General features: G+C 47.4%; 1 protein-coding gene across 1 annotated transcript in view; it reads left to right on the forward strand.

Annotated features, from left to right (window-relative positions):
- The first annotated feature begins 2515 nt into the window (after window positions 1-2515).
- Window positions 2516-27526, forward strand: part of DNAH8 (dynein axonemal heavy chain 8) — a 1267128-nt gene continuing 1242117 nt past the window's right edge. The window contains 2 exon segments of the mRNA XM_030199255.1: window positions 2516-3670; window positions 8884-9018. Coding sequence (XP_030055115.1) covers window positions 2516-3670; window positions 8884-9018 — 1290 coding nt within the window.

Genomic DNA, 27526 nt, shown 5'->3' on the forward strand with positions numbered 1-27526 from the left:
GCGGGAAGGAACCCTGCACGGGCGAGAGCCAAAAGTTGGAAATCGCGAGCCATGGCGGCGAAATTAGGGCGGAAAGAGCCCAAAGATCGAGCGCGCCCCGGTGAAAATAAAATGGCGGATAAAGGAGCGCCTGATTCGCCCTCGCCTAGTTCGCTATGGGCCGCGGAGATCACTGAGGAAGTGAAGGCGGCAGTGGAGCAGACGATCGATCATAAGCTGCAACTGATCTTAGATAAGCTGGACGGCATGGAGGAGAGGCAAACCACACTGATGACTGAGCTGCACGAGGTACAACAGCGAGTGGGGCAGGCAGAGGAGGAGATCCGGAAAGTAGCAGAAGAGCACCCGAAAATGACCCGTAGGTTGGGAGAGCTAGAAGCGAAACTGGAGGATCTTGAGAATCGCTCCAGGAGGAACAACCTGAGACTAGTGGGTCTCCCAGAGAGCTTGGGGGACAAAAATCTGAGTGCTTTCCTTGAAAAATGGTTGCCGGGAGCGTTGGAACAGCCAGATCTTGAAGGCAAGCTGAGAATAGAACGGGCACACCGGCTGGGACCCAGACGTGACAACGCAGAGAGACCACGGGTGACCATATTAAAGATCTTGAACTATGCTCACAAAATGGAGATTCTGCAGAGCCTGAGAGCAGGGAAGAAACTGGAATACCAGGGGAAAAAAATTTTATGTTTCCAAGACTATTCACAGAAAGTATCAACAGCCAGAAGGGACTTTGCCCCCATCTGCTCAGCTTTGTTTGATCTCAAATATAAGTTTAGTCTCCTATATCCAGCAAGACTGAAGGTGATTCACAATGGCCAAGCAGTCTTTTTTGAAACAGTGAGGGAGGCTAAAGATTTTGTGAATAAACTGACAGGAGCAAGCGGAGGAACGCCTGGAGAGAACAGTGGTTGAAGTGAACGCCAAATAGTGGATCGTGATGAAAAGCTGACAGAAAGATGGGGGTTAAAGACAGCAGAAACATGGAGGAGACTTTGCTTTGATTAATACACATGTTGATGGTGACTCGCCGTTGCGAGTCAAAAGGTCTTCTGGTTGTGGTTATGAGTAGACTGCTTACTGGTCAAGGACACCAGAGGGCGGCAGCCCTCAGAACAATAAGAGAGTGTCCTAATCCTGGGGACACGGAAGCTCACGTGCCATTGGGCATGATGGGGGTAAAGTATTCTAGGGGGGGAGAGGGGGGGGAAGGGCTCAATGGACAGAGGGGAGGGAGGATTAGGAAGCGAGGGGTAGGTCAAAGGAAGGCTAAGAAGAATGAGCGAATGTGGGTGAGTGAGAAGTATGTAAGGAAGATGTGGCTGTTTGATAATAAGGGTGGGCGAAATGTAGACAAAGAACTGAACCCGGGAGGTGGAGGCTGGGACACCTCCGGGGTGTATAAAAAATGGAAAGCAGAATTGGAATCACACACTAATATACAGGGATGACAACTTTAAAGATTGTGACTTGGAATGTGGGGGGCATTCACTCACCAATAAAGAGACAAAAAATATTGAAGGTCCTTAATGACCAGAAAGCGACAATAGCCCTCCTACAAGAAACGCATCTGACACACATAGAACATGAGAAACTAAAGAGATGGTGGGTGGGAGAGATCATAGATTCCCCGGCAGTAGGAGGGAAAGGAGGAGTGATAATTTTGATTCGTAAGGGACTGCATGTAAAAATACGGAAAACAGTAAAGGACACCAGAGGGCGGTATGTTCTGGTGGCCTTGGAAATAGAGAGGCAACCAATGTTGATATGCAACATATATGCACCTAATACCTTTGAGAAGGTGTTTTATAAGACGCTCTTGAGCAGAATGCAGGATATGGGAGAAAACCTCATAGTGATGGGTGGCGACTTCAACGAAGTCAGAGACCCGCTACTAGACAGATCAAGGCCGACGGGGAGGGAGCTGTCCAGGGGCCAGAGGGGATTGGGGGTACTAGAGGAGGCGCTGGATGTGATAGATGTCTGGAGAACCTTGCATCCATTGGAAAAAGATTACACGCATCTGTCTAGGGCCCACTCCACACTGTCCCGCATTGATTACATATTGATTGCAAGGGAATTGCTAACACAAGTGCACAGAGCTGAGATAGGACCAATAGCTGTCTCTGACCATGCCTGGGTGTCGATGGAGATGAGACTGGATAATAGCGCGCAGAGGACTTTCTCTTGGCGCTTCCCGACATATCTTTATCGAGATAGACAGTTTCAGCTGCAATTAAAGGCGAGATGGGAACAGTATCAAGGGGAAAATGAGGCCCATAGGAGTGATCCGGTCCTTTTTTGGGAAACCGCAAAAGCGGTTCTCCGAGGTGAGACAATAGCCTATAATAGTTTTCAAAAGAAAGTACGGAAACGAGAAGTACTGAGATGGGAGAAGAGGGTAACAACCTTAAGGAGAGAATATGGCCACACTCAGACACCAGAAGCGCGAGCCCGGTTGTTAGAGGCGCAGCAAACCTTAAATGAACTGCTGCAGCAGACAGCGCAAAAATCCGCAATGTACTACAAATATCAATTATATAAATTTGCTAACAAAGGTGGGAGATTCTTGGCTAGGCTACTGAAAAGACAGGCGGGGTCTAGAAAAGTGTTATCCCTAGCTAATAGCCAAAAAGAGTTGAAACACACGGATAGTGCGATAGCGGAGATCTTTAGGCATTTTTATGAACAGCTGTATAAGCTGCAAGCAGAGGTGGTGACCCCGAGTACAACATATCTGGATAGTGTGGAGATACCAAAGTTGGAAAATGCAGACCTAGAGATTTTAAATGCAGAAATATCAGAAGACGAAGTAGATTGGGTAGTGCAGCAGAGTTCCCTGGGGAAGACACCTGGGCCGGATGGCCTCAGTAATGAATTCTATAAATTACTTAGACCAGGAATTGGACGACAGCTAACAGAGGTATTTAATGAAGTGGTTAGAAGGGGGCAGATGCCTGAACATATGAATAAGGCTAATATTACGGTAATATTGAAGCCACATAAGCAGGCACACTTACCGGAATCTTACCGGCCTATCTCTTTGTTGAATTCGGAGACGAAATTTTTAGCTAAGATTCTGGCGAATAGACTGGCCCGGTTTCTGCCGACAATGCTGGAAGAATCGCAGGTGGGATTCGTGAAAGGTCGAAAAGTGGTTAGGAATCTGAGACGAATACTTGGGGCACTGGAAAGAGTAAGAGACGAAGGTTTGCCAGCCATGTTAATAAGCTTTGATGCCGAGAAGGCCTTTGACAGAGTGGACTGGGGCTTTTTGTTTGAGACCTTATCGGCCTATGGCATAAAAGGATTTTTCGAAAAAGCTGTAAAAACGTTATACACGGAACCTAAGGCGAGAATTAGTGTCAATGGGCTATTCTCCGACTGGTTTGATATAAAGCGGGGCACTAGGCAGGGATGTCCGCTTTCGCCGCTGCTGTTTGTATTGACCCTGGACCCGTTATTGAGGGAAATTAACAGCAATGTAGAGATCAAAGGAGTTCGGATCCTGGGTCAGGAATTTAAAACTGCAGCATTTGCAGATGATTTGCTGGCGCTGATAACCGAGCCGAAGAACTCATTGACCCGGTTGTTGGAAAGCATGGAGGAATACGGGGATTTTGCGGGTTTTAAATTGAACCTAGAGAAATCAGAAGCCCTAATAAGTGCTGGGGTAGATCCAGAGATTTGGACTAGGACAAAGATTCGACAGGCGCACATGGAATTTAAGTATTTGGGAGTGCAACTGTCGATGGATCCGGCAAATTTATATAAAAGTAATGTCCCTCGATTAATTGGGGAAACTAAAACACAACTAACAACCTGGGTTTCATTACCGCTATCTTTTCTTGGTAGGATTGATCTATATCGTATGGTCATATTCCCGAAATGGCTGTACATGTTGCAGATTTTACCTCTTAAACTGCTGGTTAGAGATCTGAAAATTCTGCAGAGGCACATAGCATGGTTTTGCTGGGCGGGGAAAAAATCGAAAATGAAGTGGAAGTATGTGTATGGGACTCAACGTGAAGGTGGATTAGGCATGCCTGATTTAAAAGATTATAACTGGGCATGCATGGCTAGACATTTAAGAGATTGGGTCTTGCACTCGACAACATACACTGACATAGGTTGGGAACAAGCTTTGTTTAGACCATGGTCTTTAAATTGCTTATTACACACTAGAAGAGTGAAGATACCAGCTCCTTTCCAAAATAGTGTGCTTTTACAACCTCTGCGATACGCCTGGAGGATGCTGTTGGGTCTCTGGGGGCAGGACCCAGAGGCCAGTGTGCTGTTACCGATAGTGGGGAATGTAGATTTCCCGGCGGGCAGGGAAAACCGAATCTTTAAGGACATGGAGAGACAGGGAGTGATGTTACTGGAGAGTTTTCTTCAAGTAGATGGGTCGCTGCTGACCTATGGGGAGTTTGAAAGGAGGTGCGCAGGCGGCTCACTGGCGAGATTGGCCTATTTACAACTGGAACACTACTTTAGAAGCTTGCCTAGACCTGCGATCACATTGGAGTTTGGGAAGAAGATTAGGGATTTTCTGCAAGGGGATGCATTAGGGCAAACATCAATCTCCTGGTTTCACAAGGCGCTGAAGGATCTAAAACCCCCCAAAGATGTCAAGGAGGTAGTGGGGAGATGGGAACAGGAGCTGGGAAGTTCATTTGCTATAGAGACAGTAATCATAGCACTAAAAGGGATGACAGGAGTAGTGCATAGTGCTGAACTGCAAGAATGTCATTTTAGAACAATACATAGAGCATACTTCTCTGGCAAGCAAGCATGGCATGCAGGGATAGTGGAGGCCGATAGATGCGGGAAGTGTGGAGCGGCAATGCCTTCTTTGGCACATGGGTTATGGCAGTGTCAGCGAATTCGGGGTTTCTGGACAGCTCTTGCCCGGTTTGTGTCGAGGGTTCTGAAGTGTAGAATACAGTTCACTTTTGAACGAATCATGTTTAGCTCGCCAAGAGTATGGGCACGGGGTACAAAAGAAGAGAAGCTATTTCTGAGTAAGTCTTGCATTCTGGGGAAGAAATGCATATTGAATCATTGGATAAAGGACATACCGCCCTCCTATTGGTATTGGAGGAATAAATTGCACGCGCTTATGATGTGGGAAGCCAGAGGTGCGCGATTTACCCCCAAAAGAAGGAAGCATTTCATAAACATTTGGACTGCATACCTGAATGTTGTAGCGCCCAGAGTTAGAAGTCAGGTATTGAATGAGTTGGAATGAATGGGAATGAATGTGGAGCAAGAGAGAATGATGAGTAGGGAGAAGTACTGGGGGGGGGGGGGGAGAGGGAGGGGAGGGAGGGAAGAGGAGGGGGGACGATGCTGAGACATGCACCGCCGACATTTGACCATATGGGAATGGCTTTAGTCTGCTAAGGATATTGATGTGAACAATAAAGCTGTATGACTCATGTAAAAGGTGGAGATGGTAGATGAAGGGCTATGAGAAACAAAGCCCTGGGCAGTAGGTCGTGCTTATAAGCTACTGCCTCATGAGGAAGAATGTTCTTAATCCCAATGTCTTGAACGAATGCCCTATGGATGGTAGCACTGTTTGAACCTGGCTTGAACATAGCTGGAAGGGAAGGGGGGGAAGGGGGGGGGGAAGAGTGGATGGGAGGGGGACGGGGGGAGGGAGGGGGGGGGAAAATAAAGAAAATGTTCACAAGCTGATTTGAACTAGCATATTGTTACTTGGTTGAATATCTCTCAGTGTATAACATGTTTAACTGTTGTTGTTCTTAATAAAAAAGATTTAAACATATATAGAGAGATAGGTCAAACAGTAAAAAAGGTTAAATATAGAAAAGCACAGCATCTTAGCAACATTAGATTGTTGAAAATGGATACACCAATAGTTAAGCATTGGCACGATACACAGCATAAGGTAGAAGATCTTAAATTTGCTGTATTGATGCAAATGGATTTAAGTAAAGGGAATGTTCTATATAGAATGATGCAGGCTGAACAAAGGTTGATACATGATTGGAGCACAGTGACCCCTACAGGATTAAACAAAGAAGTGGAGTGGGGTAATCTATAAAATTGGCTACAGCGGGGATGCCTGTGTTGTTTCCTGCGCTGAGGAGGTTGCATTTGCGACGTCATTTCCGGCATCCTGTGGAGGTGTCCATCTTGGCAAAAGCCTTTAGTTAAGTGAATTGCTGCTTTAAGGTGAGAAAAGAAATGTACAAAACATATCCACAAAAGTGGGAATGGGTTAGGTAAACCTTAGCACTGTTATTCTTGTTTTGTTTATTGTGTGCAGTGTGAAGCCCCTGAAGACGCCTAGTGCAAAACGCGTTGGGCTGGAAAGAACTGAGCTGTTTACTTTAAGTGGTGGAAAACCTGACTCTACGGGGACTATGTAAACTGCGGAATGTGATTCTAAGATAGATGGGGTCTAGTTACATCGCTCACAAATACATCAAAGAGACACGCTGTTTGAGTAGCGGTTTCTTAAGAGACTTGGGAGCTTTGAGCTGACAATACATCTGGAATGTGAATAACAAAGACTTGTGTTTAAGTTACGGGTAATAGGGAAAACGTTGTTGAGCAGAATGTATTAGACCAGTCTTGTTTAAAGAAGTGAGAATGAATGAGAGTATGAATGAGATATATTAATGAAAATTGTGTTATTAAATTGATGCTGTACATAATTTTGAACAAACAAGAAACAGTACGTACAATGTTTAAGTAGGAGGAAGAAAGTAAATAAATTGTTTAGATAAGAATTTTGTGGAAGTTAAGGACTGATACTGTGAGTGACAGACATTTTTTTTAGAGAAGATCTGGCCCAAGGACACCATAGAGATTCTGCCACGATTTCAGACTCCCACACATGGACCCCCACAGATACAGAACGTGTTCAGATCGAGGGGGACATGGAGAGGGAGGGGGAGAGGGACAGGATGTCCATATATACCAGCCAACAGGGAGCAACGTCGAGACAGCTGGAGGTAGACATTCCATGTCATCCTCTGTTTCATCATCAGCCGTTGCCTGCTTGTAGGTGCATATCTCGACATCAGTGCTGTCGTCAGCTGTTTGTTGATCGTAATCAACAGCTTTGAGTAGTGATGAAACTCCTCTTCAGTAACACCTGCTGGGATGTCAATATCCTGTTCATCTGACATGTTTGCAACAGCTGCATCTGTTTCGTCCCTCTCCACATCCTTAACAAAGGTTGCCTGCTTGTAGCAGTTCACAATGGTTGCCTGTGTAACATGATTCCAGGCTTCTTTCTGCATACGTAGGGAATCCAACAGTGATAGATTATGAGCCAGTGCAACAGCACGTTTATCCATGCCAGTCTGGTCATCCATAACACTTATCAGACGACGTAGCACAAGAGCCCGATAATGTTGTTTGAAATTGGCTATTATGCCCTGATCCATAGGTTGGATCAGAGAGGTAGTGTTTGGTGGCCGAAGTACGGCATGCAGTTAAACAGAGCATGCGCTTATCCGACGTGCACTTAAATGGAGTGCACTGTACTTTGAAAGTTTATACCCGTACGTGTGTGATGAGATCCCAGAATTAGAACTTGCTTGAGATACTATACCTTTTGTCAAGTGAGACTAGATATATTTAGAGAGAAGATGTTTATGATTGCAGCAACTAAATTGTGGAATAGCTTGCTGCAGCAACTGCGTGATGCTCAATTAGCTCTTGCTTTTAGGAAACAGTTAAAAGCCTCTTTTTCAACAAGCTTTTTGATGCTGTATGATTCAGTTTTGCTGATTAGGAGGAATTATTAATTTTTTTGCGATGTTTTTATTGTGAATGTCACTATTGAAGTGTCTGTTTTGATACTATTATGATTGTCATTTGGTAAATCGCTTAGAATAGTAGATGGGGTGGCTTATAAATGTTTTATGGAAATAAATAAAGTAGGCGTCCACGGTTATGTACTAATTACTTATGCAAGTCCTTAGAATAATGATATATATGTGCATATGTTCACTTATTGATGCCTATATGCCAAAATTCTGCCTATTCTGTAAATAGCATATATTGTACAGGTAGATGTACACATAGACAAAGCTGATGATAAACTAACAAGTTTTATGCATATCTCTAGCATTTAGGTGCATACACTTATGCCTGCTCTTTGGTTTGGTTGTGCGCATTTATAGGTGCATGATTTTCACTGTTATGATAGTATTCTATAAAGGGAAGTAAATGCCTACATTCTTTTATAGAATGAGCTCCTACCAGGTGCCAGGGGCGTAGCCAGACACCCAATTTTGGGTGGGCCTGGGCCCAAGATGGGTGGGCAGAAGAACTCCGCCTTGTCCCACAAGTGATTTGGTCTCTCCCTCTCTCGCCTGCATGCCATATGGTCTCTCAAACATCCCCCCTCCCTCGCATAAATAGCAGATTTTCATCGGCAGCAAGCAGCAACTAATACACACTGCTCATGTTGACCGCACAGCTTTCCCTCTGATGCAACTTCCTGTTTCCGCATAGGTGGGAATACGTCATAGGGAAGGCTGTGGGGCCAGTGCGAGCAGTATGTATCAGTCGCTGCTTGCTGCAGACAAAGATTTGCTATTTACAAGGTGTGCAGGAGGTACAGTTGTTGGGAATTTTCGGCTGGTGGGGCTTGGGGATCTCTGTCAGCCACATCATAGGTGTGCTGCTACTGGGTGGGCCTGAGCCCAAAGTGGGTGGGCCTGGGCCCACCCAAGCCCACCCTTGGCTACGCCACTGCCAGGTGCCCTCTGGGCATCTGTTTATAGGTGCCCAGTGCAGTGCTATGGCTGAATTTTGGGGCCATTATCAGTGTGTAGATTTAATGAAAAACATTTTATAATGATACTGTTTTAATATGTAAGTAATTGTATGTTTCAGGCAAGAAGCAAAGAAGCAAGGGAACTTCGAAAATCCAAAATTGATGCTGTATATAGGTATATGTTTGAAGTTTTAGCTGGCAAACTTGGGATGGACCCAGCAGAAGTGGAGGAATGGATTCTGGATATTCCATCAGTAAGTTAGAATGTATTTTTAAGTACAATACAATACAGTAGCGGTTTTATATTTCACTGTTACTCAACAAATTTTGTTCAGTGCGGATTACGTAAGAAGACACCATGGTATATTGGAAATTACAATTGCTTAGCATCAATAGCAGATGAATCCAGGAACTAGTGGGATGTGTCCATCTACTAGCAGGTGGAGATAGAGATCACTGACTTTCATTCTAGTGATATAGGACAGATAGCTCCTCCCAAAGCCTGAATAACTCTATCACAGTTAGGGGTGCTCCTGGACTTGTTCTCCTGGGCAGTTGAGCATGGGGGTGCTGTAGCTATTTGGTGCCAGTGTTAGGGGGCATACCTGGTCATCTTAGGTCCTTCCCCCACTCCGGTTATCCCCCTGCCCTTGGGCTGTGGTTCTCTTCCTTGAGCCTGTTCCACTGCTTCATTTGGCTTTCCTCCACCGAAAAAAAGAAAAAAAATTCTGATGTGAAGGGTAAGGGTCAAATTGTTGAGTCCTATCAGGAGGAGTCATTTTCTCTGCTCCCAGCATTTTGATAGCCTGTGGCACTCCACTTTTCACCCTCCTCCATTGAGAGAAATTACCATTTAACCCTACCCTCTGTTTTCTGTCCAATAACCAATCCCTAATTCACACCAGAACCTTGCCTCCTATCCTATGACTTTAATTTTCTCAGGAGTCTCTCATGAGGAACTTTATCAAAAGCTTTCTGAAAATCTAGATACACTACATCAACTGGCTCACCTTTATCCACATGTTTATTCACGCCTTCAAAGAAGTGAAGCAGATTGGTGAGACAAGACTGAACCCATGATGACTCTCTCCCATTAAACCATGTTCCTCAGCGACCCTCCAGACTGGTCAAGACGCTTGGGTTATGTACTCCTACCAGCAGAAGGAGACTGAGAAACACTGACCTTTGGATACTGTATATATAACTTGTGCAGAACACCAACTAGCCAGTATTTTCTCAGTCTCAGCAGAGGTAGAAGTACAGCCTGTGCAGTCTTTACTAGTCTGGTGAGGTAGTGTAAAAAAAAGGGGGGGGGACTTATAATTGGGAATTTTCCTGTTATTTCAGAAGCCTGTGCGTGGTTAAAAAAAAAAAAGAGACTTTAAGTGCTTCGGGGGTGTGGGTCCGGTGGGGCCCAGTCTTCCCCTTGGGGTGTTAAACCTGCTAGTCGGGTCCCTCCCCCTGTGCTGCTCTCTCTGGTAGTGGCAGCTTTGTGCCTCGGCTCCTGTGTCAGCACGGGAGCCTTGAGTGCCTTACAATCAGCAGCTGTCAGGCTCCCTGTTACTTGTTTAAAAAAAAAAAAAAATATATATATATATATAAATAATTCGGAACGAAAGAGCAGTTCCGTTTCAGTTCGGCTGGCCGGAGAAGCAGTGCTGTTATTCTTGGTGGGAGGGAGGTCTGTGTTTCAGTGCAGGGGTTCGTCTCTCCCTCCGGTTCGGGGATGTCTGCTGCTAGGCTGTTCTGTTGCTGTGTGTGCTCGCGCCGGGGAATAGAGGCACCGGGAGGTCACTGTCTGCTCTGCGGGGAGCCGAAGCAGGTGTCCGCAGCTCCCCCCAAGTTGATAGCGGAAGTCCCGGTGGTGTCTGCGGCCCCTGTGGGATCGGGCTTGCAGGCGGTAGTGTCGGCCGCGGGTTCTGTTTCAGCGGGAACAGCCTTCACTTTGAATTCTTCCTGCCCTGTGGAACCTTCTGTTTTTGGGCCTGGGTCTCCCTTCTTTAGTCAGACGTTGGTAAATGAAGGACCGGGGGGGTTGGCTTTCCCCCAGATTTTGTTTGGATGCTATATCAGGCCTGGAAATTGGGACCGCCCCCCCCCCCCCCCAGTTGGATTCTACAGCAGGAGAGGGCAGTCCCCTTCTATCTAAAAGACCCCATTTAGAGTGGACAGAGGAGGTGGATTGGTATTTACCTACAGACTCTGAAGGTCCTCTCAGTGACATTGGAGGGGCCGATATTTTTCAGGGCTCTGAGGAGCCGGATTGCGTGATCCCTGGGGAGGATCCCTCAGTGGTCCGAATATCTGATGGAGATGAGGTTGCAGAGCTTATAGATCAGGTGACCTTTACTCAGGCAGAGATTCCCATGGGAGAGTGAAAATATTTTAATTTACTTAGACCTCGCTAGCTCCCAGACACTGGGACTCTGTAAATATGAGAACGTAGTTCTCCAAAAGTTTATTAGTTACTTACCAAAAGATTAACACAGATATCATCACAGAGCATTTTCTCAGATTGGGAGAGCAGAGCTCTGTGCCACATCAGGTGCTGTCACCATTTAGTATAGTCTCCCCACCAATACCCCAGCTACCAGCCTTTAAATACATTTCCTTAGCGTCCCTCCGGACCGGACCAGGATTGGACTGATGGGTTGTGCTCGCCTACCAGCAGGTGGAGACTGAGAAAAACTCTGACTCTTGAGAGCCAATAGGAGCCCTGGCCATGTGACCTTAGCCTCAGTATTTTCTCAGTCTCCCAGCAGGTAGGAAGTGAGCCCTTTAGTCTCTCTCTATCTCTTTCTCTTTTAGAGGTTCATAATTACAACAACAATAATACTACCTCTTCTTCTGTGCCTAGGAATTCTCTATTAGACGCTGGGCAGGTAGGAATTTCTTTTCCTTTCTTTTACAGCCTCTGGGGGTGTTAAACTCGGGTGTCCCCGGGTCCCTCCCCCCTTCCTCCCCATCTCCCATATGTAGCTGGGAAGGGCTACCCTTTGTTTAGAAAGGTGTATGTCTTTGGGAGAGGCAGCCACTCTAGAAAGTCACAATTTTAATGAGCAAGCTCAACTGTTTAAAAAAAAAAAAAAAAAAAAATGTATACCCAGGCTGTTAACGAGCAGGCAGCTCTGTGCTAGTCTACTTCTCTTCAGCACTGTCTTTTCTAACTCGGAAAAAAAAAAAAAAAAAAAAAAAAAAAAAGAAACTTAAGAGAATATTTCTCTTTGGGGATTGTACTTTAAAAGAGTTAAAACAAATAGAAGGAAATTACGAGAAGCCCTTTTTTCTTTCCCCAGATTTTTCCTGGCAGTCAGCTCGGTTGTGATTTATTATGCTTGCGGAGTTTTTTTCTTTTCTAGTTCAGCTGTGAAAATAAATAAATAAATAAATAAATAAAAGATTGGAACAATTCAGTGTTTTAGACTTTAAAGGGCGATTTTTTTATTTTCACAATTATGTTCCTCCGTTTTCTGGCGTTTTAGTAGCTGTGATTTGAAATTGAAAAAAAAAAAAAAAAAAAAATGGCGCGAACCGCTTCGGCGCGCGCCCGCTCTTCTCCGATCGGTTTGAAAAGCTCAGGATGTGCTGCGCTGTCTATTAGCGTCGGAGGAGAAGCTAAAGCATGTTTTTGCTCGGCACTGGAGGGTAACTTTTTTCTTCCTCTACCAGCGGCAGCGATTTCCGGCTTCTTCGTTTGCGATCGCATCTCCTTTCATGTCCTCCGTGTTTTTTCTTCTTTGATCCTCGTTCTTTTACTTTGGGCGCGCTAGGTAGCCATGTTTGCCTCCAGCTGCAGTTCCCTTTACGAGGCAGCGTTTCTCCGGTTCGGTTTTGTTTTTCTCGGGAGTGTAGAAGGAAACGGAGATGTTGTTTCTGGGGTAGTCTGGGGATTTGCAGCAGACGGGTATTTCCCTCGGGTCTTTTCTTCTTTGGCCCAGGGTCTGGCCATGGGTCAATGACTGCTTCTCTATACTATATGTTACATAAAGACTTATGTGGGCTCTTTGGAGCAGGGATTGTCTTTCTGTGTGAGGTGTTCTGCGCTGCGGGCATCTGGTACCGCTATACAAATGTTAATAATAATTATAATAATATTTTGCTTGTCCCTTATGTTCTTAATGTCAGGTCACCCTTTAGGAGATACCTGTATGTTTTGGTGTCGATATCTTTTGTATTTGGCCAGACTGTTTGATATTTGTGTGTGAGTAGATAGCGCACAGTGAGGACCTCTTTCACAGTATTTTTGCCTTTTCTCATGTCAGGTATCTGATTTTTGTGGCAATTCAGGTAGCTGCTCTTGCTACAGTCCTGTCTACCAAGCTCCCAATCACTCAGCTGCCTTAGCAGGCATGCTTTATTCATGTCTTCCCTTCTTTTCCAACTGCCTTGAAGCCTCTCATATTTCATTTTAGCTTTCTTCTGCTTTTTACAGGGCATATGGTCACTTAGAGAATAAAGTCATCCTTTCACTTAAAGATAGTGGACGGTCCTCAAACCATCTACTCGTGTTTGTCTCTACTCTATCAGTTCAGCATTGGCAGATTATAAACATCCTGGTTTGGTCCAGTATGCCTATATATACCATCTGCTATCTCTTCCTCTTCCTTAGAGACCTGATGTTATATCAAGCTTTCTTGAATTCAGATACAGTCTTGTCTACACTGCCTTCACCAAGTGGCTGTGGCACAACTTCACTTTTTTCGTTACAGGTAATTTCCAAGTTTGTCCTTTTTCATTTTCATTCTATGCGCCTTCACTCCAGAGTGTTCTTTCAATTGGAAGGGGATTCAATCACTTCCTGTGTATTTAGGCCATAGGTACATAAGTATGGTTATGCTGGGTAAGGACTAAAGTCCATCAAGTCCAGCATTCATATCTAATGGGCATAGGTACATAAGTTTTGCCATTCTGGGGAAGCTCAAATGTCCACCTTTCTACAGCCAGAACAGCATTAAAAAGAAAAAAAAACAAAAAAAAAAACCTCTCACGAGAGTATCGAACAGAAATCTCTGCTCCAAAAGCAAGGCTTTGCAGTAATTCTGCAAACTAACGCATACAATATTTGCCATGGCTGTTCACCACTAGGAATACTGGGGACCCTGGGCCTAGGTTCGGTGTTTTAACCTGAAACAAGCTCAACATTCATATCTATTGGGTGTGAGTCTGGTACTACTACTACTACTACTTAACATTTCTAGAGCGCTACTAGGGTTACGCAGCGCTGTACAAATTAACGGAGAGGGACGTTCCCTGCTCAGAGGAGCTTACAATCTACATCTCAGTGAGGGAGGACGCATGACCGTGGTACGTGGATTAGTGGTATGTGGATTAGGGAGATCCAAGAAATTACAGGCCGGTGACTCAGACGTTCATACTGGACAATTTTTTTCTGTCCGGAGCGTACTACCATAGCTGGTGGACTCCTATAGGTGGACTCCTATATTCAGAACTTTCTATATTCAGAACTTACCCAACTATGGAACGCCATAGAGATAGGGTTGGAGTTTGTAGCCCTATTTAACTGGTGTCCTTGGTCACCCTTCCTCTTCTCCTCAGGATCCAGAGATTGGCTAGTTTTTTGCTTATGCATTAACCGGGCATTTTCAGCAGTACTCTCTCTTCCGTTCTTTTATAGATCTAAGAGGATGTTCATTGCGCTCTTAGGGTCATTTCATTCTTACCTAGACGACTGCCTAATTGGAGAAAGTCTTATCAGCAGAGTTCTCAGGTCACGCACCGGGTGTTGCATTTCTTACAGTCTCTAGGTTGGGTGGTAATTGTAGCCAGGCCTCTCATTTGATCTCTCATCAGATATCTCTGATTTTCTCTTTGTTTAGTCAGGATGGCGCACAGTCTTTTGTCTCCTCTGGAAACATCCCAGTTTATATTTTTCTTGGTTACCTTGGGCCTTCGGCCATTTCCTCGCTCTATTCTGCAGAATGCAATTTTACTTTCTAATGCACAAGAAGGAATTTTCCTTCATCCTATTGCGCTATTTAAGTGTCATCTAGTTATATCAAGAACCTTAGTTCTGTCATTGGGATGCTTCGTGCAGTACTCTTTTTGGGAGAAGCTTGGCCTCAGCAATTCGTTTTACCTTCGGGTGAATTTTGTTTTCCCTACTGACAAACAAGGCGGAGAGAGCTATGTTGGTCCTTGCCATGGCAATGGGTTATGTCATCCGCCAAGGAGGAGTTAAGAGTATACTCTTGAGTTTGTACTCATTTTTTCTTAGTTGTGTCACCCTGCATTTAGGTGAATGGACTCTCATTTTTTTCAGCCTTACTTCCTCACTGCGACACTTCAGGGCTATCTCTTTTTGCCTTCAGGCTCACGAACATTTCTTGCTTCTTCCGTTCAACAGGCACCCTTCTACATCCGGACCTCCAGTCACTCAAACTTATGGCGTGGTTACTGGGTCCGCAACATCTTTAATATTTTCGCAGGAAGTACTTCAAGTTTTAATTGCTTCCAGACAGAAATCTACATTAAAGTCCTATGAATCAAAGTGGCGACAGTTCACTCTGTGGTGCTCCTCTCGCCACTTCATTCCACAAACAGTACTATTTTGCATGTTTTGGAATGTCTTCTGCATCTTGCGAAATCTTGTCTGTCTTACTCATCCATTAGAGTTCATTTGGCAGCTCTATCAGTGATGCATGATACTGTTGACAACCGCACGCTTATGCAGCATCCACTGTCAAAGCGGTTTCTTAAAGGAGTCCTGCACCTGTACCCCCCGCTTCGTCCACCAGCTAGGTGAACTAGGTGAACAGACTCTTAAAGTTCTGTTTTCTAGTAGCCATAATTTTTTCTATAAAGTTTTCCTCTTCAAGCAGTGTTTCCTAGTAACCATTGCAGCAAGTAGATCTATGTGTGGAATACTTCTACGGTTGGTAACTTCTTTTTGGTCTGCTGTAGTTTAAAGTTTTCACCTTTCCCAATCGGTTTTTTCTTATTGGTTTTGTCCTTCTAGCCAGTAGGCGTAAAAGTTTTTCATTGTTTCTAACCCGCTATATCGCGAAGGATCAAGGAAATGAGAATGTCTATTTCTCTTCTCGCTGAGAGGGCAGTTCCACAGCGTATTACAACATATTCCACAACTTCAGAAGCGGGCTCTATTCTTACTATGGCGATTTTTGGTGCTCTCGGTGCACATTGATAAGTTGGTAACTTAGTCCTAGTTTCATTTTATTTTTCTCATTGGGACACACTACATGTTAGTTGTCGCCAGGTGGCCTATGCAGCATGAGCATTTCTCTGCAGTTTTCATAGGGTCCCTCCCTTCAGATTACTGCTTTGGTACTTCCCATCAGTCCAATCCTGGTCCGGTCCGGAGGGACGCTAAGGAAGGAGAAATTAGATCTTACCTGCTAATTTGCTTTCCTTTAGTCCCTCCGGACCGGACCAGGCCCCTCCCATGTTCTCTCTACTCTTTAGCTTCTTTTATTAAGTAGGAAGTGTATTCAGTCGGAAGTGTATTCATTCCTTTACGATTCGTGGAACAATACTATATATATACAGAACTTTACCTGGTCTATATTGCTGGTGAGCTCAATTGCTGGAATCTATCTAAAAAACCTTAAATACGCCATACCACTTCTCGGGTGAGAGTTGTGGCTGAGCTCAGTTGCTGGAATATCTATAAAACCTTAAATATGATTTACCACTTTTCTGGTGAGAGTTGCTGGTAAGCTCAGTTGATGGAATCTATATATAAAATCTTAAGTGGGCCATACCACTTCTCTGGTGAGAGTTGCTGGTGAGCTATAAGACAAGTGAGCCATACCACTTCTCTGGTGAGAGTTGCTGGTGAGCTATAGTACAAGTGAGCCATACCACTTCTCTGGTGAGAGTTGCTGGTGAGCTATAGTACAAGTGAGCCATACCACTTCTCTGGTGAGAGTTGCTGGTGAGCTGTAATACATATCGGGCCATACCACTTCTCTGGTGAGAGTTGCTGGTGAGCTCTGATACTTGGCATTGCCGAGTGCTTTGTGGCTGCTAGGATTCCATACGGCACAGAAGGTCTTTCTTTCCTGCTTTGTTATTCAAATACTGAGGCTAAGGTCACATGGCCAGGGCTCCTATTGGCTCTCAAGAGTCAGAGTTTTTCTCAGTCTCCACCTGCTGGTAGGCGAGCACAACCCATCAGTCCAATCCTGGTCCGGTCCGGAGGGACTAAAGGAAAGCAAATTAGCAGGTAAGATCTAATTTCTCCTTCTTCTACCATTGATCCCTATTAGCATTTAATTTTCTCACCGGCAATCTTTGCACAGTATCAGAAGGGTCCTTGATATGAATATTCTGAATGGGTCCTTGATGTGAATATTCTGAATAAACTGTTTCTTGATAGTATCTCCCTATTGGTTTGCACATTTGTTAGCCTCTAATTTTGCTGTTTAACTTTTAGACATCAACATCTTTGATTGCAATGACTTCACATGTTTCCAAGCTTCCCTTCAGCCCCCCTCAGCCCCCTTGGATGTTCTTATTTTATTTTCGTCTGACCTACTGTTATCTTCCTTTACCCAAAACATCTTTGCTGACAAGCTCTTGGTATTGTCTTGTTATTGTCTGTCCACCTGTTGTTTTGAGAATAGATTCCGTCTTCCTCTGTCAGCTTCTCAGTTGCTTAATTCAGCATTTCCTCATCAACCCTCCAGACCGGTCAAGACGCTTGGGTTATGCTCGCCTACCAGCAGAGGGAGACTGAGAACACAAAACTTGAAACTATGTACTTATAACCTGTGCCTAGCCATCTATAGCCAGTATTTTCTCAGTCTCAGCAGAGGGTAGACAGGCAGCCGGTGCAGCTTGCCCGATCTGGATAAGTTTTTGAGTTAATTTTCAGAGTTTTCCTTTGTTTCTGTGCTATTTCTGGTGGATCCCTGTGCCTGGAAGACTTTGGTGTGCGAGGGGTTGCGGGTCCGCTGGGGCCCGTCATTGTCCCCTTTGGGGTGTCACACCCGGGTGGCTGGGTCCCTCCCCCGGTCTGGCTCTCCGTTTGGGCAGCTTTGTGCCTCGGCTGCAGTTTGTATACTGCAGCCTTGAGTGCCGGATGGTGTTAGCAGCAGCAAGGCTCAAATTAAAGGCTGCAGTAAAGTTTGATTAAAAAAAAAAAAAAGAGTCGGGCCCAAACGCTGGGGAGAGCTATTGGAGCTGCACTCCGGAGAGACGGAGCTGTTCAGCTGTAGTCAAGGCGCTGAGTTTTTCCTGCTCGGGTGAGTTTTTTCTTTGTTCTTACTATTGAGGCACTTGTTTTGGCGGTCAGCTGGGCTTCGCGAAGATGTCAGGGAGACCGCTTCGGTGTAGATCGTGTGCGCGTCGGGGCGTTGACACGGTGGGCAGCACTTGTCGTTTTTGCGGGGAACCAAAGCCTCAATCCTCCGTACCGCCGGTGTTAGCGGTGGAGGTTCCCGCTACTTGCGTCCCGGAGGTTGTGGCGCCTTTGACTAGCGGCCCTGCGGCGGTTCCGTTTTTGGCGGGAACCGCCGCCATTTTGGATTCGGCGCTGCACGGGCCCGACGGAGTCGGGGGACTGCAGGGCAGTCAATTTCCAGCGCCTTCGGGGAGCGATGCCTTGGGTAGGATCGGGTTTCCCCCGGATTTCATTTGGAATTTATTTCAGGCTTGGCAGGCGGGGCCATCTCGAGCGGAGCCCCTTAGTCTTGGGACGGGGGGGGGGCTAGCGCGAAGAGACCACGTGTAGAGTGGTCTGAGGAGTTAGAAGATTTTTCGCCTCCGGAGTCGGAGGGTGACTTTAGCCTTCTAGGAGAGCAGGAGGGGTCGCTGGCTGGCTATGATAAGGAGCTTGCGCTGCCTGGGGAGGATCCCTCGGTGGTGCGCATTTTTCAGCGAGATGAATTATCAGAGCTGATTGATCAGGTGGTTGCGACCCTCAAATTTGATCCGGCGGCAGCTCCGTTAGAGGCCGGGAAGCAGGATCCGTTGGTTAAGGGGATCAGACGGGTGTCTTGTACTTTCCCTATGAATGCGGATCTGAGAGAAATGATTACTCAGGAGTGGCAGGCGCCGGAGGCGCCATGTAAGGTGGCTCGGGCCATGGCTAAGCTTTATCCCCTGCCGCAGGAAGATAGAGATTCTTTCAAGCCTCCGACCGTGGATGCCGTGGTGACGGCAGTGACTAAGGCTACGGCGATTCCGGTGGATGGAGGGGCTGCGTTGCGAGACCCTCAGGACAGAAAATTGGAGACTTTCCTAAAGCGCAGTTTTGATTTGTCGGCTCTGGCGTTGCAGGCGTCGGTCTGTGGAGGTCTGGTGGCGCGGGCTTGTTTCCGTTGGGCGGAGCGGCTCTTAGATAGTCCGCCAGGGGACAGAGCCTCTTTGACTCAAGATCTGGCAAAGTTGGAGTTGGGGTCCTCCTTTTTGGCGGATGCGCTGTATGATTTGTTGCGGGCCTCGGCAAAGAACATGTCTCTGGCGGTGGCAGCTCGTCGGGCCCTGTGGTTAAGAGGCTGGATGGCGGATGCTGCGTCCAAGGCCAAGTTGTGTTCGCTTCCGTTTAAAGGCTCTTTGCTGTTTGGTGAAGAGTTGGATAAGTTGGTGAGAGGTCTTAGTGACGCTAAGGTTCCTCGGCTTCCGGAGCTTCGCCCTAAGGCTTCTAAGGGATCCGCGGGTCGTGGATGGTTTCAGGAAGCTAAGCGGTATCGGCCTGGTAGATATTCTGGTGGGACTAGGGGTCGTTTCTTTCAGAGAACCCAGTCCTTTCGCGGTGGCCGTCGTGGAGGGCGAGGTTTCTCTTCGGGAGCGTCCGGTGCGTCCCGTCCTTCTCAATGATGGTTTGGGGACCCAGCCTCTGGTCCGCTTGGGGGCTCGCTTACGCTTGTTTTACCAGAGATGGGCCCAGATCACGTCAGACCAGTGGGTGCTGCAAATAGTCCGAGACGGGTACGCGCTAGAGTTCGACAGACCTCTGTCCGACTTCTTCCTTGTGTCTCCCTGTCATTCTCGGCGCAAGGCGAGAGCGGTCCGAGATACTCTGTCGCGCCTGGTAGATTTAGGGGCTGTAGTACCTGTTCCTCCAGCAGAGAAAGGAAAGGGATGTTATTCCATATACTTCGTGGTTCCCAAAAAAGAGGACGCTTTTCGTCCCATTTTGGATCTCAAGAAGGTCAATGCAGCCCTAAAGGTTCCTTCCTTTCGGATGGAAACGTTACGCTCCGTCATTGTAGCGGTTCAGGAAGGGGAATTTCTGACTTCCCTAGATCTGACAGAAGCGTACTTGCACATCCCCATCCTGGAGGCGCATCAGCGTTTTCTTCGCTTTGTGGTGCTAGGGGGACATTTTCAGTTTTGCGCGCTTCCCTTCGGTCTGGCCACTGCTCCTCGAACCTTCTCCAAGATGATGGTCGTGGTGGCAGCAGCTCTGCGGTTGCAGGGCATTTTGGTGCACCCGTATCTAGACGACTGGTTGATTCGGGCCAAGTCAAGGTCGGAGAGCAAGGAGGTCACCGGTCGGGTGGTGTCCTTTTTGCAATCTCTGGGCTGGGTTGTCAATCTGGCCAAGAGTCACCTAGTGCCGTCGCAGTCTCTCGAGTATCTGGGAGTCCGTTTCGACACGAAGAGAGGCCGGGTGTTCTTGACTCCCTCTCGCATGTCCAAGCTGCAAGCTCAGATCCGTCATTTCCGAGCCCAGAGGGCACCGTCGGCGCAGGAGTACCTTCAGGTGTTGGGTCTGATGGCCGCATCAATAGAGGTAGTTCCCTGGGCCAGGGCGCATATGAGGCAGCTGCAGGGTGCGTTGTTGTCTCGTTGGTCCCCTCAGTCGCAGGATCTGGAGGAGAGTCTCTCTCTGTCGGAGGTGGTTCGTCGCAGTCTCAGCTGGTGGCTCCATTTTCCAAACCTAGCGAAAGGCATGCCGCTGGCCACTCCACATTGGGTGGTGATGACCACGGATGCGAGTTTGATGGGCTGGGGGGCGCATTGTCTGGGACAGGTGGCCCAGGGACTTTGGACAGTGGAGGAGGCGTGTTGGTCCATCAATCGTCTGGAGACGCGTGCAATTCGGTTGGCTCTTTGGTCCTTTCAGAGTCTGACAGACGGCAAGGCAGTCAGGGTGCTTTCCGACAATGCCACAGCCGTGGCGTATGTGAATCGACAGGGAGGAACGAAGAGTCCCGGTTTAGCGGTAGAGGCAGCAGAGTTGCTGGTGTGGGCAGAAGCTCATCTGCAGAGTCTCTCGGCGGGGCACGTGGCAGGGGTGGACAACGTGAGCGCGGATTATCTGAGCAGGCACACGTTGGATCCCGGAGAGTGGGCTCTCCATCCCTCCGTGTTCGAGCGGATAGTGTTACAGTGGGGTCGACCGGTGTTGGATCTAATGGCGTCGTCCGCCAATGCACAAGTCTCTCGGTTCTTCAGTCGTCGAAGAGATTCTCGGGCCGAGGGCATCGACGTGCTGGTCCTTCCGTGGCCGACTCAGCAGTTGCTCTACGTGTTTCCGCCGTGGCCGCTGGTGGGCCGCGTGGTCCAGCGGATCGGTCGTCACTCGGGATTAGTAGTTCTGATAGCGCCCAATTGGCCCCGGCGTCCGTGGTACGGAGATCTGATGCGGTTGCTGGTGCAGGATCCGATTCCCCTGGGGCCTCGGGTGAGATTGGTTCAGGGGCCGATCGAGATGGCCGACCCCTCTCCATTCTTGCTTACGGCTTGGCTCTTGAAAGGCACCGTTTAAGACGCAAAGGTTTCTCGGCCAGGGTGATTGATACGATGTTGCGGTCTCGTAAGAGGTCTACTTCCTTGGCATATGTGCGGGTGTGGCGCATTTTCGAGAATTGGTGTCAGGAGCGGGGCTATGCCCCGTTGCGCGTTTCGGCAGTGGAAGTGTTGGATTTTCTTCAGGATGGTTTGGATAGGGGGCTTTCGCTCTCCTCTCTGAAGGTGCAGGTGTCAGCCTTGTCTTGTTTTAGAGGTAAGGTTCGGGGAGTATCCTTGGCGGCTTCTCCGGACGTGGGGCGGTTTTTGAAGGCAGTGAAGTTGCTTCGGCCGCCTCGCCGCCCGGTGGTTCCGTCTTGGGATTTAAATTTGGTCTTGGAGGCTCTGGTGGGGCCGCCGTTTGAACCCTTGCCTTCCATTACGTGTAAGGACCTTACTTTGAAGACAGTCTTTTTGGTGGCTATTTCTTCAGCGCGTAGGATTTCGGAGCTTCAGGCTTTATCTTGCAGAGAGCCTTTTCTGTCCTTTGCCAAAGAGAAAGTGACTTTACGCACGGTTCCTTCCTTTGTGCCTAAGGTGGTGTCTTCTTTTCATGTCAATCAGGTGATTTCGTTGCCAGTGTTGGGTGATCGTGCCGGGGATCCCTTGCAGCGTCGTTTGGCTAAGTTGGATGTGCGACGCGTCTTGCGGTCATATTTGAGCAGAACCCAAGATTTTCGATCTTCAGACAGGTTGTTTGTTTTGTTTGGAGGTCCCAAGAAAGGTGAAGCTGCCTCCAAGGCTACTCTGGCTAGATGGTTGAAGGAGACTATTGCTTCGGCTTATTTGCTGAGGCGTCGGGCAGTGCCCTCTTTACTTAAGGCACATTCTACTCGGGGAGTAGCCGCTTCTTGGGCGGAAGCTAGTTTTATTCCGCCGCAGGATATTTGTAGGGCAGCGGTGTGGTCCTCCATCCATTCCTTTGTGAAGCATTACAGACTTGATGTTCAGGCGAAAGAAGATGCCCGGTTTGGAGCGGCTGTGTTGTCTTCTGCTTTTCGAGGGTCCCGCCCTTAGTTGGGATACTGCTTTGGTACGTCCCAAGCGTCTTGACCGGTCTGGAGGGTTGATGAGGAAGGTGAAATTAGGCCTTTCCTGCTAATTTTCTTTCCTCTAGACCCTCCAGACCGGTCAAGAGCCCGCCCGTTCTTTTCGCAGAAGTATTCCTCAGCCGTGTCCTTGCATAGCAGTATTTTGAGCCGTGTATATGGATAGCAGTATTTTGAGCCGTGTTCTGCTAGGACTATTCCTTTAAGGTTTTGTGTGGTCAGAGAGAATTCTTTGACTCTAAGACATTACAGAGCGGGGCGCTGTGACGTCTCGTCTGTGTTCAGCACACTGTTGGTACTTGTCCTTGGGTTTTCCAGGTACAGGGGTTTCTAGTTTCAGAGTTGTGTTTTTATTCTCTGCTTTGCTAAGTGTATACTGGCTATAGATGGCTAGGCACAGGTTATAAGTACATAGTTTCAAGTTTTGTGTTCTCAGTCTCCCTCTGCTGGTAGGCGAGCATAACCCAAGCGTCTTGACCGGTCTGGAGGGTCTAGAGGAAAGAAAATTAGCAGGTAAGGCCTAATTTCACCTTTGCTGTGACATTTATCTGAGTCAGAGATGGTCTTTGATTTTACAGGCCTAGTTCTTAGCTCTAAGCCTGCCTTGACCTGTATTTCACTGAAGGCAACTGTTAACATTTTTCTACAAGAGGCGAAACAGGTAGACCCTTTGGTTAAGGGTATTCAGCATAAGGCGCGGTCCTTTCCCATGAATAAGGATCTCCGGGAGATGATTTCTCAGGAGTGGGTATCGCCTGATTCCTCGTGTAAAGTGACTCGGGTAATGGCGAGGCTTTATCCTCTTTCTCAGGAGGATAGGGATTCTCTTAAGGCTCCCACAGTGGATGCAGTGGTTACGGCGGTCACTAAGGCTACGGCTATTCCTGTAGACGGCGGTGCCGCGCTCCGTGATCCCTAGGATAGGAAGCTGGAATCTTTTCTCAAGCACAGTTTTGATTTGTCAGCTCTAGCCCTCCAGGCTTCGGTGTATGGGGGTTTGGTAGCTCGAGCTTGTTTTTGCTGGGCCGAGAAGCTTCTTGATGATTCGGTGGATGTCGGGGTTTCTGGGGTCCAGAAGTTAGCCAAATTAGAGATGGGTTCATCCTTTTTGTCTAATGCTCTTTATGATTTGTTGCGGGCGTCAGCCAAGAATATGGCTCTGAGAGTTGGAGCATGTAGGGCTCTATGGTTGCGAGGTTGGGTCGCAGATGCGGCCTCCAAGTCTAAATTGTATTCTCTTCCCTTTAAAGGATCCATGCTCTTTGGTGAGGATTTGGATAAACTGATACGTGGTCTTAGTGACGCTAAAGTTCCTCATCTTCCGGAATTTTGTCCCAAAACGGAGGCCAGAGGGGCGTCCTTGCGCAGAAGTTTTAGGGAAGCCCGACGGTATAGACCGGGTAGATCTAGTGGGGCTTCTAGAGGGTTTTTTTTCAGTGCACCTAGTCCTTTCGTGGGGGCCGTCATTGAGGGCGTGACTTCTCTTCGGGAGGTCCTAGTTCGGGGCGCAGTCCCCAATGTACTACATTTCTTTGAAGGGGTGAACAAACATGTGGATAAAGGTGAGCCGGTTGATATTGTGTATCTGGATTTTCAGAAGGCGTTTGACGAAGTACCTCATGAAAGACTTCAGAAGAAATTGGAGAGTCATGGGATAGGAAGTAGTGTTCTATTGTGGATTAAAAACTGGTTAAAAGACAGAAAACAGAGAGTAGGGTTAAATGGTCAGTATTCTCAATGGAGAAGGGTAGTTAGTGGGGTTCCCCAGGGGTCTGTGCTGGGACCGCTGCTTTTTAATATATTTATAAATGACCTAGAGATGGGAGTAACTAGTGAGGTAATTAAATTTGCTGATGACACAAAGTTATTCAAAGTCGTTAAATCGCAGGAGGATTGTGAAAAATTACCTTATGAGATTGGGCGTTTAAATGGCAGATGATGTTTAATGTGAGCAAGTGGAAAGTGATGCATGTGCGAAAGAGGAACCCGAATTATAGCTACGTCATGCAAGGTTCCACGTTAGGAGTCACGGACCAAGAAAGGGATCTTGGTGTCGTCATTGATGATACGTTGAAACCTTCTGCTCAGTGTGCTGCTGCAGCTAAGAAAGCAAATAGAATGTTAGGTATTATTAGGAAAGGAATGGAAAACAAAATTGAGGATATTATAATGCCTTTGTATCGCTTCATGGTGCGACTGCACCTCGAATATTGTGTCGCCGCATCTCAAAAAAGATATAGTGGAATTAGAAAAGGGGCAGAGAAGGGCGACGAAAAGGCGTCTGAGGGGAGATATGAAAGAGGTCTATAAAATAATGAGTGGAGTTGAACGGGTAGATGAGAAGCGTCTGTTCACACTTTCCAAAAATACTAGGATTAGGGGGCATGCGATGAAGCTACAATGTAGTAAATTTAAAACGAATCGGAGAAAATTTTTCTTTACTCAGCGTGTAATTAAACTCTGGAATTTGTTGCCAGAGAATGTGGTGAAGGCGGTTAGCTTAGAAGAGTTTTAAAAAGGTTTGGACGGCTTCCTAAAGGAAAAGTCCATAGACCGTTATTAAATGGACTTGGGGAAAATCCACTATTTCTGGGATAAGCAGTATAAAATGTTTTGTACTTTTTTGGGATCTTGCCAGGTATTTCTGACCTGGATTGGCCACTGTTGGACAGGATGCTGGGCTCGATGGACCTTTGGTCTTTCCCAGTATGGCAATACTTATGTACTTATGTAAGGTGTGGGGGCCCAGCCTCTGGTGCATATAGGTGCTCAGCTGAGACAGTTTTACCAGAGATGGGCCCAGATCACATCAGACCAGTGGGTTCTCGAGGTGGTTCGAGACCGGTACGCGCTGGAGTTCGAAGGCTCGCTTCCCAAGTTCTTTCTGGAGTCACCATGTCGTTCTCGTGTCAAGAAGGCGGCAGTACGGGACACATTGCTTCGTTTGGTCAATCTGGGAGCAGTGGTTCCCGTTCCCCCTGGTCAGCAAGGAACAGGTTGCTATTTGATTTATTTTGTGGTGCCAAAAAAGGAGGGTTTCTTTCAGCCTATTTTAGATCTCAAAAGGGTCAATTTGATGCTAAAGGTACCCTCCTTTTGCATGGAGACGTTGCATTCGATCATTGTGGCAGTTGGGGTGGGGAGTTCCTCACTTCGCTGGATTTGACAGAGGCTTATCTGCACATTCCTATTCGAGTGTCGCATCAGCGGTTTCTTCGTTTTGCCATCTTAGGGAAGCATTTTCAGTTTTGTGCGCTGCCTTTCGGTCTTGCAACAGATCCCCGCACCTTTTCCAAGGTTATGGTAGTGGTAGCGGCACCATTGCGGAGGCAGGGCATTTTGGTGCACCCTTATCTCGACGATTGGTTGATTCAGGTCAAGTCAAAGTGGCTACTGCTTGAGTGATGCATCTTTTGGAGTCCTTTGGTTGGGTGGTGAATCTGGCCAAGAGTCATCTCAGTCTGTCACAGTCTCTGGAGTATCTGGGGGTCCTTTTCGATACGGTAAAAGGCCAGGTGTTTTTACCGCCCCTTCGGATTCTCAAGTTGCACAATCAGATTCATCGGCTTCTTGCGGAGCAAACGCTGACTGCCCGTGCTTACCTTCAAGTTCTGGGCATGATGGCGGCGGCCATAGAAGTAGGTTCTTGGGCCAGGGCGCACATGAGACAATTGCAGTCAGCTCTTCTGAGCCGTTGGGCTCCTCAAACGCAGGAGTTGGAGATGCGATTGCCGTTGACTGGAATTCCTCGTCTTAGCCTGCGTTGGTGGCTCCACACTTGCAACCTGGAAAAGGTAATGCCTTTGGAATCCCCAGAATGGATAGCTCTCACCACGGACGCCAGTCTGACAGGCTGGGGAGCTCATTGTCTCTGTCAGGTAGCTCAAGGCCAATGGTCTCGGGAGGAAGCACAGTGGTCCATCAACTGGTTGGAGACTCGGACCATTCGCTTGGCTCTTCAGTTCTTCCAGAACCTGCTTCTCGGCAAGGCAGTCAGAGTGCTCTGTGACAACTACACGGCTGTGGCTTATGTCAACCGGCAAGGGGGCACAAAGAGCCAGGTGGTCGCAGAGGAGACAGCGCATTTGTTTCGCTGGGCAGAACTTCATCTTCAGGATCTTTCAGCAAGACATGTAGCCGGGGTGGACAACGTGGACGCAGATTATCTGAGCAGACATACTCTGGATCCCGGAGAGTAGGCTCTGCATCGCTCGATTTTCGATCGCATTGTGTTGGAATGGGGCCTTCCAGTGATGGATTTCATGGCGATGGCAGGCAACGTGCAAGTCCATCGGTTTTTCAGTCGCAGAAGAGACCCTCTGGCGGAGGGGATCGATGTGCTTCTGCCGTGGCCTCAGAAGTTGCTGTATGTTTTTCCGCCGTGGCCAGCAGTCCAGCGCATCGTGCGTCACTCGGGTCTGGTGATTTTGATAGCTTTGAATTGGTCGCGTCCGTGGTACGGAGATCTGTTGCGTTTAGCAGAAGTGGAGTCAATTCCATTGACAGAGGCAGTATTGTTGTGTCAAGGTCCGATTGTAATGCCAGACCCGTCTTCGTTCTTGCTTATGGCTTGGCTCGTGAGAGGCACAGGTTAAGGAAGAAAGGGTTTTCTTCTAGAGTTATCGCTACGATGTTAAATTCCCGCAAGCAGTCCACTTCTCTGGCGTATGTTCGAGTCTGGAAGCTTTTTCAGCACTGGTGTCAAGATCGGGCATGTCTCCCCTTTCATACTTCAATCGCGGAAGTGTTGGATTTTTTGCAGGATGGGTTGGACAGGGGTTTGGCCTTGTCTACTTTGAAGGTGCAGGTTGCGACCTTGTCCTGTTTTCGGGGAAGGATTCAGGGGAAGTCCTTAGCTTCTGCACCTGATGTGGTCTGTTTTTTGAAGGGGGTCAGATTGATTCATCCTCCTTGGCGCCAGTTGGTTCCTCCGTGGGATTTGAATCTTGTTTAGGATTCTTTGGTCCGGCCTCCGTTTGAGCCATTGGTTTTGACT

The sequence above is a fragment of the Microcaecilia unicolor genome, chromosome 3, assembly GCF_901765095.1.
Source record: "Microcaecilia unicolor chromosome 3, aMicUni1.1, whole genome shotgun sequence".
NCBI lineage: Eukaryota > Metazoa > Chordata > Amphibia > Gymnophiona > Siphonopidae > Microcaecilia > Microcaecilia unicolor.